The sequence below is a fragment of the Prinia subflava genome (assembly GCF_021018805.1).
Source record: "Prinia subflava isolate CZ2003 ecotype Zambia chromosome W unlocalized genomic scaffold, Cam_Psub_1.2 scaffold_43_NEW, whole genome shotgun sequence".
Lineage (NCBI taxonomy): Eukaryota > Metazoa > Chordata > Aves > Passeriformes > Cisticolidae > Prinia > Prinia subflava.
The window spans coordinates 1,006,665-1,023,556 of record NW_026960615.1 but is presented as its reverse complement, the minus strand read 5'-3'; the positions used below and the strand labels follow the sequence as shown (position 1 = coordinate 1,023,556).

General features: G+C 41.9%; 1 protein-coding gene and 1 non-coding gene across 5 annotated transcripts in view; both read left to right on the top strand.

Annotated features, from left to right (window-relative positions):
* Positions 1-12,939, top strand: part of LOC134565244 (PABIR family member 2-like) — a 32,926-nt gene extending 19,987 nt beyond the window's left edge. For all 4 annotated transcript variants that reach the window (XM_063424747.1, XM_063424746.1, XM_063424744.1 and 1 more), the window contains 2 exons: positions 9,391-9,487; positions 10,504-12,939. In XM_063424747.1, the coding sequence (XP_063280817.1) occupies positions 9,391-9,487; positions 10,504-10,654 (248 nt within the window). In that variant the 3' untranslated portion in view covers positions 10,655-12,939. The remainder of the gene's footprint in view (positions 1-9,390; positions 9,488-10,503) is intronic.
* LOC134565258 (small nucleolar RNA U109) lies at positions 10,280-10,424 on the top strand. Its single transcript, XR_010083843.1, has one exon. It is a non-coding gene; the product is annotated as a small nucleolar RNA U109 (small nucleolar RNA).
* Positions 12,940-16,892: the final 3,953 nt, after the last annotated feature.

Sequence of the window (16,892 nt, the reverse complement as noted above, 5' to 3'; positions counted from 1 at the left end):
CTTGGAGCTCTCAAAAATACTTAAATAATTATGAAACAGCACTGGGTCAAACCAGAGCTAGTGCAGAAACTAGCAGAAACAGCTAGAGAACATTTTAGCACATCTTTAAAACAAGATCCTTAACAACAGCAGTTATGAAATATTTAAGGCAGCAAAATAAATAAGTAAAATCTTGAAACAGTGTGTTTTCTAAGAAGCCGGCTATAACACAATAATATCAACCTACGAATAATGCCTATTATATCAGTAAGTTCACACCATACAATTAATATTCTGACCTCATGTTTGAGATGGAAACAGTCAAACCACAGACTTGTCTAAAAATGTCAAACCGTCGTGGTTCATTCTCCTTTATAATTCAGCCATCCTGATCCTTACTATTCACTGACCTTTGACCGCAGTAAACTCCCACTGTAGGGTTCCTTTTGCAGACTCTGACTACTGGTTATTTCTTACTAGAATATGACTGTATTCTAGTAGGAATGGGACAGTAGAATACGACAAGTATTCCTTTGCCGCCTCTGACTGTAGGCCTTCACCTAGCTTGACTATGACTGCAACAGACTCCCACTGCAGGGTCCAACTGCAGACCCAGACTGACCTCACAGCAGATTCCTCACAGCACTCCCGTTTAGTCAGTCTTCCCAAACCGTTCTTGCAATACCTTTGATTCCTTCTTCCTCAGGATCTTCTCCTGACTAGCTCTCCTATTCTTTTATCACACTCAAAACACAGCTGTGACTTATTGGGGTGAAGTCCACGGTTCTTCAGATCATGCCCCGCATGTCCTCGGACGCAATGTATTTCCTGGCTCTTGGCCATCCCCCATGGCTCAAGGCTGTGCTTTCCCATGATTCAAGATTGTGTCCATCTGTAACCTTTCTCATAAAAATATATCAGTTATCACTATTCGAAAAAGTTCAGATAATAAATTCCAAACCTTCATGCATTTATAACAGTAAAATGAAACAAAAAGGGAGATAAAACTATGAGCTCTTTCACCAAATGAGTTGGAATCCGAAAAACAGGATAGAATCAAAATGAGACTGCACTGACAACCCAATCCAAAGCTGAGAAGACACACAGCATCCCACAGCAAGGATGGACAGCAGTATCCCACGAAGAAAAAAGACTAGAGAGTTTATCTACCACTTAGAAGAAGGTCCTCGAGAGCTTCCACCCTCTGCTCAAGTTCAACAACAGACCCAGAGAACCCCCAGGAAACACAGAAAAGTTCAAACAGCTTTGCCTCCTGCACAGCCTGCATGGCGATAACCCGTGGGTATCAGGAAGCATGAAAAAGAAAACACTAAACAACTCACCAGTAAAATCTATAATAATTCAGACTGAACAACACCCAAACTTGGTGCAAACAAATTTTGACAGCAATAAAGCTGAACAAAATGAACTCAATAAAACTCTGCCCTAAAAGGACTTCAAATTAATAGCTCAATTATTACCTCAGTAAAACAAAAGGTACCTTTAAGAAAACTCAAAGTCAACCATTATACTGAATACAACCATGATCCATATGAAAGTGGAATAAAACCTTGTCTAGATTTACTAATATTGAAACTTAGCAGACATGAAATCCACTAAACCAACCCATTAAAACTTAGCCTTGCTCAATTTAACAGAAGCATTATCCCTTGGACCTTATGTAAACACAACTGCAAATTAACATCTCCAAAAGTTATAGATACAAGATGTAGCTTCTTTTACTGTTATAACACCAAAAACATGGAAAAGTGAACAACACGTAGAAGAAATAACAGCATGATGATGTACTGGATGGATACATGTCACAACAAGCATATTAAACTCATAAGTCATTTGGTTATGAGAAAAATCCCTGACAACTGCAGATTTCTTGGAAACAGATTTTTTTTAAGATTTCTTAGAGTGCAGGGTTACTGAAAAATTAAATGTAACAAAGAGTAATTTGGCAGACTGCTGACCAGTCGAGTAGCTTCTTGTGATTGTATTTTGTGTAATTTCATCTGACAAATTCATTAGTGTTCTTGTTAAAGAAATCAGACCTATGTTAAAATCTTTGATAGGTAATAAGGCACTGCATTCACTCATTTCTATCTCTCCAGCAACCGTAAAACCATAGAAAATCAGAAATCAGTCAAAAAACAAATTTAACTTTAAAAAAAAAACCTAACCAAAACTTTTTATCAATACCTTTTCAAGACAGACAAACACAATACTTAAAGCCTCATTAAAGAGAGGTAGTCAGAACCCACTCCGTGCAGGAGCGGGAGAGGGCTGTGCTGCCCACAGGGAATGAAGAGATGGGGGGGGAAGAGAGAAAAAAAACCCAACTCCGGCTGCATGATCTTGCAGCCGCTGCGAGGAAAGGAAAAACAAACGCCGCCATGTTGTGCTCACATCCATAAGGATTACATCCTGAGCTCTGGAATGCCCGAGCAACGGTGGCGGTGGGAGCTGTGCATAACCAGAGCGACTCGCTCGGCTCAGCCCGCGACAGTCCCCAGGGCTGCTGCATCACCACCCCCCTCCCCAAGCACCCACGATAGAAAGGCGGAGGGGAAAAACAACACAAAGAAAACCTTTAAAGACCGCATATAGCGAAAAGGGGAAAAAAACACCAAAACCAAATACAGAAAAGGTTAAAAAGACACAAAAAGCGTTTGTGTCTCCCACTTCCTGTCCCAGAGCCTGTGGATCTCCGCAGAGGGGGGCCACCGATCCTGAGGCCGCCCCGGCAGAGCGGCCGAGCTGTTGAAAAGCAAGTGTAGAGACCAGGAAGGAATGGCATTGGAGCCTCCAGCTCCGGTAAGGAGCTGTGAGCAGGGCATATACTCCAGTCCCTGCTGTCTGCACAGCTTGCATGTTCTGTATGAAGCTGCGAACTGACCACTGCCCACAGCTCTGGAGTTTCTGGAGGGTAAAACTCAGCCGCTCGGAGCTGCCTTTTTTCGAAAAGAAAAAAAACCCCTATACTTTAAACTTTAGACAAGCATCTTTTAACAGAACTTAGAATAATTTTAAATTAATCAACACTTAAACTCAATTAAAGTTAATTTGAAGAGAACTTAACATCTGGATACCAAAGCAATAACATATAACTTAACTCTGACCTAAACATAGTAGCTCATTTTTGCTTAACTCTATCAACTCCAATTTATATTACATGTAACCTCGAGTACAATTCAATAACTGCAGCTTTACCAATGAAAAAGAGACAACACTTATAGTTTCTTAAAACTGCTCTTCAATTTTGCAGCATTTTGGAGATGTCTGTACAATATATTCAAGCTTCTATTTCCTTCTGTATATTTTAGCAAGTTTCTGTGTTGTTGGATTCCTGTTACTGGCTTCTTTGAGATTTCTGACAAGGTATTTTCATCTCTCTGAGAAACTGACTGCCCTTGGATCTTTCCAAGTTGTAGGTTATCTGGGACTGATCACAGTGTTCTTGGCAGTGGCTGCGTTCTTTACGGCCAGGCTGGCTGGGCTCGGGAGAAATGCCAGGCAGGGCGGCACAGCCCACGGGCGCGGGAGCCGCTCTGCCCCTGCTTTGGGTCTCTGTGTCTCTGGTCATCATGGAAGAGGAGGCAAGCACTCTTTTATGAGTTTCTCAACAAAGCATAATCAAAAGCTGTTCATTTACTACATCAAAATCTCTCTCTTTAATAGTTTTTTGCCTCACCTCAGTCCAATTAATTGAATTTAAACCTTTCCCTGAAAAATCGTGTGATTTAAAATTTGAAGGGTCTCTTTCCGGCTTCAGTGAGCCTGCATCTTGCAAATCTGTCCCTTTTGCCGAGATAAAATCATCTCCTCGCTGTTGTATTCCTTTCTATCCGTGTATAACTTCTGTTCATTCCTCTCCCCCTCCCGCTCCTTGCAATAATAGACGCTGACAGAAGTGGCACTGTACTTGGAGGCTATGAGCCTCGGTAGTCACAAAATGGCATCGGCTATAATGTGCATGCTCCAGATAGGGCGTTGGTATTTTGTTGTACGGAAAAGAACAAGAAGCAGCCCTTCTGTTGTAAGAAAGGTCTTTGAAGGGTGCCGCCATTTTGTTGTACGGACAGCTGTACTGCACATGCGCAGTGCTGCTGAAGGACACCACCCAATTCCGCGCCGTGTTCAAACTCCATTCGTTCGGGGGGGCTGCCCCGGGCCGGGTAGGCTGCCTGTATGGCCGAGGGAGACATCTGCAAGACTGGGCAAGCTACGCGCGGTGTCGAGGGAGCCAGCAAAAGTTCAGTGGGACAGGGCGCAGGGTCAGTCACGGCTCAGCAGAGCCGAGTGCGACTCCGATTTTGGCGGGGCTGCCCACGGTTTCTGCGGGAGAAGCCAGTGACGCAACTTGCCCGCTGAGACCTCTAACTTGCTCATAACTTCATTAAATATGCAGCATGCAGGGAGCAAAGAAGCTGTAATGCATCCCTATCAAAGTCTCTAAATTCTAATAAACATCCCGTTGTTATTTCAAGAGTTTTTGACTCGATCTCCCGTCCCCCAGTGCCCACGGCTCCCCAGGGAGCGTCTTTTGTTTCTGTGTTTGTTTCTGCACGTCTCACACTGTCCACAGCCCCATGCGCTCCTGCTCGGGTCCCGCTCTGCCAGCTGGTTCTTGCCTTTGCATATTTTGTGCTGTCCCGTGGCCGGCTGTAGCCGCAGCCTTTCGCCACTTGTATATTCACTGCCTGAATTTTGTTTCGCTGCAGGCTGTTCATCCTGCATTCTCCTGACCCCATTTTGGGTCATATTTCACATCTCTCTCAGTGAGAATAAGTCAGGGGACATTTAATGTGGCCTGTGTTTCACTGGACAGTGCCTTTCCCATCCCCTAGCTCTGGCCTCTCACCTGTATCAGTGAATCTCACTGCAGCTTCAGAAGTTTTTTCTTCTTTCTCCCAGAGTGTTTCTTGGAAGGTTCGTGCTTCTGTACTCCAAGGGTGGGAGTCTCTTGACTCCCACCCTTGCGGCCCGCCACAGAGGCTGTAGGCCGGGCTCCCTGCCTTCTTCCCCGCAGACCCCCTTCGCACCCAAACAGAGTTCAAAGAGCTTTGGTCGGCAGCAATCTCACATGTCCTTCTGATGTTGTGGGTCACCATTATGCAGGGGGATATGGGCCACTGAATACCGAACCAATATGATTTCACCAGAAGCCATTTATTGTTTACAATACAACTCCAAATATAGATTCTAAGTCTCCGGCCCACGTGGGCACACATCTCTCGGTTGGCTAAGTTGCTTTTTCAAGAGGTAGGTACATCTCCTTAAGGACATGTAATTGGTCAAATGTCCATCATCACCTCGCGTCTTCTGTATCTAGGGTATACATTGTTTGTGGACAGTTTCTCAGGCTCTCTGTTCTTATTTTAATCCTGTTATTTTTCCGGTAACCTTGATGAATTCCTGAGAACCCTGAAGACAAGACTGCAGGTGGCTTGATAAGATTTCTCATGAACAGTTTGGCTGGTGCATCAAAACGGCCTGTTACACAGATGCATTGCTACACATTTGCCTTGTGCACCTGACTTTGTTGGGGTCATTATCATGCTGTCTACCCCTCCCAAAGAGTACTTCCAGTATTGCCACTTCTCTCAGCTGTTGGACCCTTTATTCAAGGGTCTTACAGTACATTCTATGATGGTGCTCCTGCATTCTGTCTCTGTGGACAAACCTCTCCCTTACACTCATCAAAAGCCACTCCCAAAGGTAAAGGGGTCCTTGCTCCCTTACAAATACCTGATTCACACCTGAGTCTTGGGTCAAGGGTCCCAAATTCCTTGCTTCACCACCATCCAGTTGCACACCTCTACCCATAAGATCCGAGACCCTAAGTAACCAGGCTGTATAAGGCTCACGTCCCCGTCATGCAATATCTTTTTGCGGACCATGGAAACTTTCATACATCAGGGACTCAGTGATGATCTCAACCTCTGGCTCCCCTGTGGGTTGTGAGGGCCTTCCTTTCTTATCCTTATTACTTGGGTTCACTGATTTCACCTTAGACTTCTTTGTTTCCACAGGGGCGACTGCTGCTGGCTGTGACTGCCCCTGTGGTTCAGCTGGAACCTGGACGGTTGTAACATCTTTGGGTTCCACTGCTGCACCCTCAGACTCTCCTTTGTCAGGGCAGGGGGAGGGTTTCCCACCCGCTGGGGCTAATGAGGCTAATGAGGCCACCACTGGAGAAATGCACTCCTTCAGCATCTGGCCCATCTCCTTCAGCAGAACCCCCACCCAATCTAGGTGGTTCACTTCTGAGGTGGGCTGTGGGGCAGTATCCCCAGTCTGTGGGGCTATGTCAGGCTCCATGGCAGTATCTCCAGTCTCTGGGGCAGTGTCAGGCTCCATGGCAGTATCCCTAGTTAGGCACAAAGAACTGGTTGAGGGGCTGTGAGAAAACTTCCACTGTCATTTCCTTACAGAAAGTACCATTCTTAAAGTAACCCCAAAAGCAAACACTTATAGTGTGATAGCCATGTATCCATGTGCCTGCCTTCCAGAGGAAGTTAAAAATCCATTAATTCCTCACCTTATCAACCCATAGTGCAAACTGGATAACAGCCACAGTAGCCTTAGTTATAGGGCCCATGTTTAGATAAAGGCCTGCAAATGGGAGGAATCTAGCCACAACCACGTGCCATCCGAACCAGGGTAAGCTAGACCACGTGATGTTAACTAACGAGGTTTCTATATCCAGCACACACAAAAGAAAATATTAGGTCACTCAAGAACTGTTATTCCTTTTTTCACCCTTCTTTTCTCAGTGTCCTCGAGCCTCACACTTGGGCGCCAAAATCTGTCTTGGTTTGAAAGACAGGTGTCTGCTAGGGAGGGGGCAGGACCTCCCTAGAGATGGAGAATTCAAATCCCCTCCCTCCAAATTATTCTAATTTAGAAAATTAAAGGGGCTTTCAGGCAGAGGTATGGGGATAGGAATAACAGTTCTTTACTGGTATATATGACAAAGCAAACAAACAACAACGACTACAGCATTAATAATAAACAGAACCAGGAGCCTCGAGGGCTTTCTTTCACAGAGCCCGGGGCAGTTTGATCTCAGTGCCCCTGCGGAACTGAGAGACCAAGCTGGAAGGGTGGAAAATCCCAGGCTGGTGGATGAGATCAGATAGTCTGCGCTGGTCGCTGGAACAGCAGGGATGTTCCGGCAGGGCAGGACGGCAGTGCGGCGCTACAGGGTAGCAGAAAGCCTCAAAGCTGTGCCGAAGAAGCAGCAGTGGTGGGGGCAGGGCCGGCCCAGCAGGGCAGGAGGAGGCGAGCTCAGAATTCCTGGGCACCTGAGCAGATGATGGTAGATTTGTCAGGACGAGACGGAGTGATGACCATGAACTCTTCCCGCAGCGAGCAACAGCTTGACCGTCCTCCCCGATGCCGAGAGCAAGAGAGTCTGGCTGTCCCCAGCTCTTTCCTTTACTTCCCCCCAAAACTCGCGTTATCTCCCCCCTCTGAGAGAAACTCTCAGAGACCCAAAAACAATAGGTATAGCTCAGTGCTACAATGTCCTTTGGCTGCTTCTTTGTTTTGGTATAGCACCTACAAGCACTCAGTAGTTAGTCTCCTAGCAACTTATGGGGAAAAATTGTATAAGAAAGAAAAAAAAACCAAACAAATCTAACCCCCAACACATCCCCAAACAAATCTTCATAGTAGAACTGTAAGAATGAGAGAGATTCTTAAAGTATGCCTTTAGCTGTGCTTATCCTTTTTACTTTTTTTTAACTTAGGCATTCTTTACTGCACCAAACTGTGCAAGACCTACATTTACGCTTTGAGAAAAGTTACTGTTTGTTGTTTGGCGGTTTTTTTTTTAGTACTGCTTGTCCTGTCAGATAAAGAACTTTGTCTAACTGATATTATTTGACAGAGGAGAGAGAGAACTTTTGTCATAGATGTCAGTTTTATCTTGGCTTTTATTTTCTGTGAATTTTAGAGGCACTAAAATTGAACAAAAGTTTTTTAAGCTTAAGGAATAAATATCCACACTTACACTTTTCACTAATTGTAAAAGCAGTGCAGGTAGAGAGACAGGCCTTTCCTCACCAAATCCATGTGCTCCCATGGAGCATCTTTTACAAAGTGGAGATACAAGTTTTCCTTTTCTTACTTGAAATATCAAGAAATTTTCAAAATGCTGCTTAATTTTGAAGCATCCAATCCATTTAAATGAACTTAGTTTCTTTTCCTAAATACGTGATCCTGTTTTTTTCTGAATTTTTGCAGTAGATTTATAGTAGGAGAAGGAAAGCCATGAGCTGAAGAACTTCCATAGGGAATTAATACTGGTGGACTCTGCAATGTGTTGTAGCAGTGCAGATTTGTCTCTATGAAATTTAAGGGGGCAAGTGTTACCTAAGTTGCTGTTTTGTTCACTGTTCTGCAAGACTAAGTATTTTATAAATGTTTTTTGCCCATTCTGCTTTCTAGAAGCAATTATTCCTTGCCTTAAGACAGGAATGTATCCCTGTGGGGTGAGGGAAATGAAAATTTTCGAAGTTACCAGTCTTCTATAAAATGTAGCAGTGTGATTCTGTTGCAGAATGTATAGACTGGTTTGCTATAATGCTTAACCTCTGTCAGGTTTTCAAACTGACTCTGCAACTACTGCAAAGTGTAGGTAAAAGCCAGAAAAATGATTGCCATTTCATGCTTTTTTTTTCCTAAAGTAAGAATGAAAATATACTGTAGGTGAGAGGTTTTTTTATTTTCAAGTTCATGATATTTTCAAATGTCTGTTGTAGAGCAGCTATTAATGAGCCAGCTCATTCTCACAGCAGATTATACTAAACAGATTACATGAATTCTCCCCATCACATTTAATCTCTTAATGTCTGTAGATGGTTACAGGCACAAAGACGGTCTGATCCATGATGAGTAAGTGGAAATGCTTCCACATGACAGATTTATTCCATTCAAATTTCCTGTAAAAGTGTACCCATGCATCAGAATTCATTGAACAGGGGAAGGTGAAACTGAACTCAGCTGTCATTCTTATTTTCATAATCACAATTTTAAACTTCATATTTTGACTTATGTCAGTTACCTCAGCTGTTTGCCTAAAACTAAGTAATGGTAATTCGTTTCCTTTAGATTATTTTGTCTGATGGCAGTACAAGTAGCAATTTTTATGTCTTTGAGATCATTGTAGCCCCTCAGATACTGCTGAAGTTTTAGCTAAGGATGGACTGGATGGTCTAACAACAGCTATCATCAAATTAATGTCTTAGCCAGGTGCTTGGTTGGCTGAATTAGAGAACTTGTGTTACAGATGCAACCTTGGAGTGTTGTGGGTCAAACCTCTCTTTTACAGCCGACAAATATTAAATGGATATTCCAGAGACTCAAGTGAGTTTGATTATTTACACTTTTCCTTAGGTGAAATGGAAACTGAAAGTCAGCCAAAGAGACTTTTCCAAGGAACAACCAACATGCTTTCTCCAGATGTTACACATCTGACAGATCTCAGCTCATGGTAAAAATATTTCATGTGCCCTGAAATGCCAAAACAGAGAATGTGCATTTATCACAAGCTTTCTAGTTGTTTTTTTTTTTTCCAGGAAAAAATACTTTGTGTGTATCTTGCAGATGTGTATTAATAGGAGCTATCCTGTGACAATGGTCCTTCTCCTTTGCTCTATTCTTCCTGAACAGACTCTAGTCTAGATTTTGTGTATCAAAGCTTTTACATTGAATATAATTGTTACAAAATCTCTGCTGATTCATAAGCAGAGTTACTTTGCTTCATCATTACAATATGTTGTAGGCAGTGGTCATACAGTGTTTGTGGCACTTTGCTGAATACTTAGAAAATGTGTGAGTACTTAATTGTTCTTGTCCCTAAGTTCATGATTTTTAGTTATCTTTCTTTATTACAATCATAAAATACCAAGGGGTTTTTTTGTGTTGAGTCAGATACTAAGTATTCAAAAATATCAGCTGTTATTACTGTAATTTCAGTTTACCTACAGACTTGAAAGTGCCTAGATGTTTTTTTCATGTTGCTTCCCCCTAAATTGCAAAAGCATCAGTTTATGTGCCCTCTGGGATCTAGACTTCAAAACCCAAACACAGGAATTCTGTGAGGAAAAATAAGTCTCAATCTTGCTTTGAGTAGTGCCATGTTAAAGAGCATACCAGCTAATTAATGACATCTTTGCTGCATTGCTGATTATTATTTTTCCTTTACTATAAGCTTTTAAGGTTTTATACTTATTTGTTGTCACCTCCTTTCTACATCTGATTAAAATCAGCTTCATAATTTATCCTGCATGTTAAAAAACCCCAATAATTCTGCTCCTCATTCCCGTGAGGAGCATGAATATCTCTTAACATGCTACAGAAAACAAGGAGCTTTCAGGGCTGCCAGTCTTGCAGTAAAGACTGAGTGGTAGTATAGGTCTCCTACAAGTCCTGTCCAAGGGGTAAGCATGCCAGCTTTGTTCAGAGCCTCGTGCCCGTGCACTGAAGTACCTTTTTCCCTTTCCCCAGCCTGTCCTCGGATATTCTTGATGGGAGTAGCAGCAGTGTTGGCTCTTCCTCTGATTCCCTGACTAAAGGCAACATCACCACAGAGTCTCCAGTAACCTGCTCCAACTCCTGCTCCTCGTTCATTCTGATGGATGACTTCTCACCCAAGTGACTTTACCAAGTCGTGAGTCAGTGTCTGGCTGTGCTGTCTCCTTCCTGTATACTCGTACAGAGAAACGAACTCTGATCCTTGAACCATTCATATGAGGTTTATTAAAAGGAAAAATTGTTGTTACTGTAATACTTGGCTACTTTCCAGTGATTTTTAAAAAAATTTATCCATTTAATGGACATTGTAGACCATATTAATGTCTGGTTTTGCGAATTTATTTTTTAAACAAGATGTCTGCTGATATTATACTAACTTTTGCTTTCAGGAACTTGCATACACTTTTTGATTCCAGGAATAGGTATCTACCTATTAGTGTTGCAGTTTTTAGGAATGTACTTCTATCATTATCATGGTCACTAAGTCTAGGGAAATAACTTGGTTTGGAAGTATTTGAAAATACTAATTTATTCTCTGGCACTTCTACTATTGAGTAAAATTATTCTTGCTTTTTTTTTTTTTTTCAGTCACTAGCCTTAATTTCCTTTATGGAAGGGAGAAAAAAAATTTATTTTCTTAGTGCTGATAGTAATTTTTATGAATTCATTTACAGAAGACCGCATTGGGTGTGGAAATCTCACTGTGTTACATTAAACTAAAAACCCCACAGCAAAATAACTAATGACTGTCACTTTTGCCATCAGTGAAGAAATAATAATACTCTACAAACATGATTAAATTAGCTGCATAGTTCTCTTCCCAGAACATTTGTCCTACAGATTGTATGAAACAAGGTCATTATTCAGCAAGATTTGGCCAGGAAAAATTAATCCACACCTCGATTGAAGACATACAGTGCAGATAACTAAGTTAATTAAACTACTGTGTAGGAGAACCATGTATGGCACCATCGATGTCTCCTGTGGCATTGAGGTCATAAGTATTTTTGTGCCTTAGGGGACATTGTTACAAAATTATGGAATGTGAACCGGAGGGGTGGGTGGGGAAAGTCCTTTGTGTACAGCTTGTTTATGGAGTGCTTACCCAAGTCTGTCAGCGGTGCTGCTTCCCTTAGTATTCCTTTCCGAGGTGTGGAGGTGCTGGGGGCAGCCCCAGCTCCGAGGGGCAGCCAAGGTGAAACCCTTTGCATCTGCTCTGGGCAGTTTGTCCCTTTGTTGGTCATGAGCAGAGCAAACAGCTCAGCCAATGTTCTATTCCTAAGGAAAGGCATTCGATTGGATACAAGCTCTGCAAATTGCTTGGTGAAGGGGTTCTCTTTGAGCTCTGAGTAGTCTTGATACAGTACCTTGGTCAGTATGAGGTAGGAACAGATATTTTATTTTTTAAAGACTAACGGGACAAAATAAATCCATTTGTAATCTACTCTGTTATGCTATTTATTTATAACTGTAAAAAGTCTGTGGTGATGAATTATAGTATTTTTTTATGATTGAATAAGTTTTTTATGTTCAGTAATTGCTGGCTGGTTTGTATTTAATATGCAACATTGTCTGGCAGAATCATAAGCTTCCATTTTTGAATGTTTGTAACATGAATGCTTTTGTTACCTAAAAGTACAACTTGTGATCTTTCTGAAAGAAAATAGCACTGAATTTAAAGTAAGATTATGTGCTTTAGATGTGACCATAATCTCTGGCAGTACTGTCTGGCTAAAAGGGGAGGGAGAGAACCATTTTTCTGTTCTGAAGAAGCCACTGGGTATCCAGAAGACATGTACATACCAGATTATTTTTAAAAGTGTTTCCATTAAACTGTAAGAAGTACCAGAATGGGCCAACAGTGGCACTATTATTTGTATGATCATTTCCACCTGTGGAGCATTAGTTCCCCACTTCAAATAAATGTGCATATTGTAAAATATTGTCCATTGGTGCCATTTTTAAATGAGCTCTACAGTATTGAATGGTAATTTTGTTTGTATATGCACAGTGCTATTTCTTGAATTTTTGATGTCTTAAGTCAATTATTTTTTTATTCATGCCTGTATCTTCTCTGCCTTCTTGGTGCTTAAAGAAGGCTGCTTTTCCATTTGCAAAATACTGATAAACAGTCTGTGATAAAATCCAACCCCGTTACCTGTGCCCCAGTTCCCTTCTACCGTGCTTTTACTGGTACTCTGATTTGGAAATCTGAACAAGGGGTGGCAGGAGGAGGAAACCTATTGCACGCTTTCTTAAACCTGAGAAGAACATAGCTATTGCTTAATTTTGGCTGATTTATCTGTACAATTGATGTATTCCAGATTTGTTTGTTAGTGGAAAGTCTTATCTGAGCGCTGACCTCTGTAAAAATTTGAATATAAGCTGCATAAAGCAAGCGCACAAATAGTCACTCTTGTTACAGCAGTTTTTTGTGGTGTTCTGGCTATTCCCCACTCTTGGAAGGTCTTGTAAAAGACATTGCTCTTTTATAAAATATATACATAATGCACGCACTCGCTGTGTCTTGTTTCAGAACAAATGGATGTCGCTGTGTAATAGGCCCAAGGTAGGCCCAGGTTCTCTTTCACGCTCCTGACACAACTTGTTCATTTTGAAACAAAGTTTTCTGATATGCTGATTATTGATACTTGCACTTAACTGCATTTGAATTGCCACTGCTTTAGGGGGTTCATTGATACTGTAGCATACTCTGACTAAAACTGACTAAAAGTTGCATTTCTGGATTTGTTACCTGCCTTGTCTGAGGAAATTAGATACCTGTTAGGAAAGAAGGCCAAGGTGGTGCTTGTAGTCAGCTTTAATGTATAACTATTGACATTTAACAACTGTTTTTTATGACTTCATCAGACTTCTTTCTGCTGAATTGCCATGATGAGTGTCTGAGAATTCCCATCTTTCCCTCACTTCCTTCTTTTTATAAGGGATCATTAGTGCATATCTGTTGCTGATAATCACAGTGATGAGTTACCTTAAATGTTGTAATAGCTGAGAACTAAGTTAAAATACCTGTATAATTCAAGCAGCATTTTAGATGGACTATTTTTAATATGTTAATTAGCACAGCATTACAGCAATGGTCTTTGTACAGCTCATTGACCAGCACTGCCTTTAGATCATATCCAGAGCACGCTGAATCCTCATTTCATGGGCTTAAAATGCTGAAAGGATTTTACCAATGGTTTAGAAAAATGTGTGTGTCAGCTGTGGAACTCTGTATGTTTTGATAATATTGAGTGTTTTGCATCAGGAAATGGATCACAGTGTGCATGTTTCATTCTCCTTCATTGAATTTCAAACCGAGGGATCATGAGCCCAAAAGCCTGTATTTAAGGGGCTGTTTTTCTGACTGTGATTAAATACTTTCTTCTACAATGAAAGTAATTAAACTGTAAATCTGATGTAAATCTGAGTCCTGCAGACTTTATTGGAAAATTCATTCTTGAAAGGCTCAAGGAACTCTATACTGCATAAAAACACTAAAGCAGGATTTTAAAAAAAAATTATTTTGTAAGTCATGATAAAAAGAGAGAACTCATTTTAACAACTCAAAATGCTAAAAACATTTTAAATGCAAGGCTTTAGCTTGGCATGTTTCTCCAGACAGGTCCACATTGGGGGCTGTTTACAGAGGTGAACTCGAGCAGGCTCAGGCAGATTTGGAACGGAGGTTCTGGTGTACAAACACAGTAGACTGGCCCAGGGAAATTATTTTTTGCAAATATTCACATTCTTATCTGTAGACCCTGTTAATACACTGTGTGACAACAAAGACGCAAACTTGTTTTTCCTGGAAGGAATTTCATCGGCATATAATTTTCCTGGTAACTTCATAATAAAAAAGCTTTGCATTAACATGAGTTCAAGAATTTAATGAAGTCATAGGCCTGTTGCATTTGCTTTTTTGGAGTAAAGGCCAAGGAATATTTTTGGAGCTATACAAACTGCCCCTTGTATTCCAAGGCTATTATATGAATGGCAGCTGTCCATAGTAGATGGAAAGGAACTTTGCCTATCATTGAGTATTTTAGTCTCTCTTGAGGCTTGTTAAATAATCCTTAGCAAATTCAGTGTAAGATGGGTCACTGGAGGTCCCAGAAGACCCAGTGAGAACAAAGTAGTGACTTGCTCCTCTAACTATAATTTAAGAGTTTTAGCCTTGAGTTAATCTTACCCTGTAGTAGTTTCACGTTAGCCAATTCTGACTTTTTTCGGTCAACACACCAAATTTGTGATGATTTCTGTGTTTACTCTCTTTTCTTTCTGTGAGATAGACTTTGGGAGGAAGAAGGCAAAACAAGCCTAACTTAAAGATTGCAAAGATAGTTTTATTAACACACACTGAAGGAAGAAAAAAGGGAAAAAAATTTGAAATAAAAAAATTTGAACTCTTCAAAACTCTTCTCTCTTCCCCACAAACTGTTCACTTTCTCACAACTAACATAGAGAGACAAAACTATGATTTTCAGTCAGTTTCACCATTTAAACATAATCTTTCATCACTTTGGGAGAGGAGTCTCTCGATGTCCCATGGAATTTCCCCACTGACAACTTAAAACAGTTCTCTGGTGGGTTTTAACTGCCGCAAAAAACAGCCGCCCAGTAGAAAACCCTGCTTCTGTGACCCCTCCCATTAGCAGTTTTCCAGGCTGCTTATGGGTCATGGGTCTAGACTTTTGCATATTAGGGTGTCACCTTTTAAAGATACTCAACTCAAAGGAACAAAGGATTCTTCTTCTCAGGGAACAGATATCTTCTCACTTCTTCACTAGTACGAAGGACTTTATCTGTTCAAGCATCTTATAAGATCAGTATCACAGTCCATCACACACACCTTTATTCAAAATCCACACACAAATTTGAAGATCATCTCCCTAAATGCATATCTTCCCATAATTTGAAGAGATATGTTAGTCCAGTTTCCATGGTTTACATCCAGAGAAGTCCAGTCAGAAATGTCCACTTCCTCAATCCCTTCTTCCAATAATCTTTATCAGTTCTTTTGCTGACTTTATATCACGCTGTCTCTCTATGTGTTCCTTCCCCTCTCAGGGAAAGGGTTGGAATTCTGAAAGCTTCAGGTTGTCAAGAAAGGGTTAAATCTGCCCAGGCCTGCGATGGTCATGTTATCTCTGCCGGGCAGCAGCTTCTCCTGCCGCCCTCCTCAGAGCGGCCAGGCTTCCCCCCCCTTTTCCTCTCTGCCAGGGAGTCACCAGAGGACAGGGAGAGAGGGGGCTCTGCCCATCCCTCGGTGGCAAACCGGGATGGGCTCAGCCCAGCTGGGCCCATAGGTGTTATCAGGGGCCCAGCTCCCTCCCAGCTCAGCTGGCTCCAGGGGGTAGGCAACCTCCCCTCCCCCACCAGCAGCCCATGGAGATGACCAGGCCTCTGGCCACCTCCCCTGTTGCTGTGAGCCTCGCCAGAAAGACACACTGGAGCTGGAGTTTGGGTATCTCAGAGCAGCAGGGGAGAAAATCCCTGCTTTGTTTATTACTTCCTATTTTATACTTCTAGCAAGATGACCATGGATTGGAAAGTGGGCATTCCCACCTCTCACCACATTGGTCAAGGGGACTGTCGCACAGTCTTGTTTGTCCCAGCATGGAATGTGAAAACAATGGCTATGTTTATAGAACATAGCTGGTGTTTACATGAAAGGAGCGTGAGAAGGTGCAAACCTTCTACTTTAATATGAACGCTCAGCAACTAGTAAAATCTCATGGTGACATCTCACCCTTTTAACTATTACAAAAAAGAAAACAAAAAAAGAAAAATGAACAATTGTACAATGGGAAAAAAAAAGAGAAAAAACCTGTACAGAGTTCACCGACCTTCATTTTGGTCATGGTGTGAGGGTTGTTTGTTGGCCTGATTCTGCCTTTGCCGTGCAGGGTTTCACCCTGAATCCCTTTGCAGTACCCTGCTCAAAATACCTCGAGCATATTCTACAGTGATTTGACCAGACAACCCTCATTTTCCAAATTTCTATATGATGCAAAGGCAGGAGCATTCCAAGAAAAAAATCACTCAAATCAAAGTTCTGTCCCAAACCGCAACCCCAACCCACATGCACATTCCCCACAAAGGTCACAATGGCTACAGTAGCTAAAAGCTGAACCATCGCAAACAGCTCCTCTGAGTCCACGATTAACACAGCCTGCTGGCTCACACAGCATTGCACTGTTCCACCCAATTCTGCAACAGGCAGCTCCACAGGATCGAAAGCCACTATGGAGGCCATGCAGAAAAGGAGAGGATGGTCAAATTTGTGTTCATGTCAATCAGATCTCAAAGAGGCATCTCTGATGGGTGGCACCAGGGTGGCACAGAGTACACAAGGT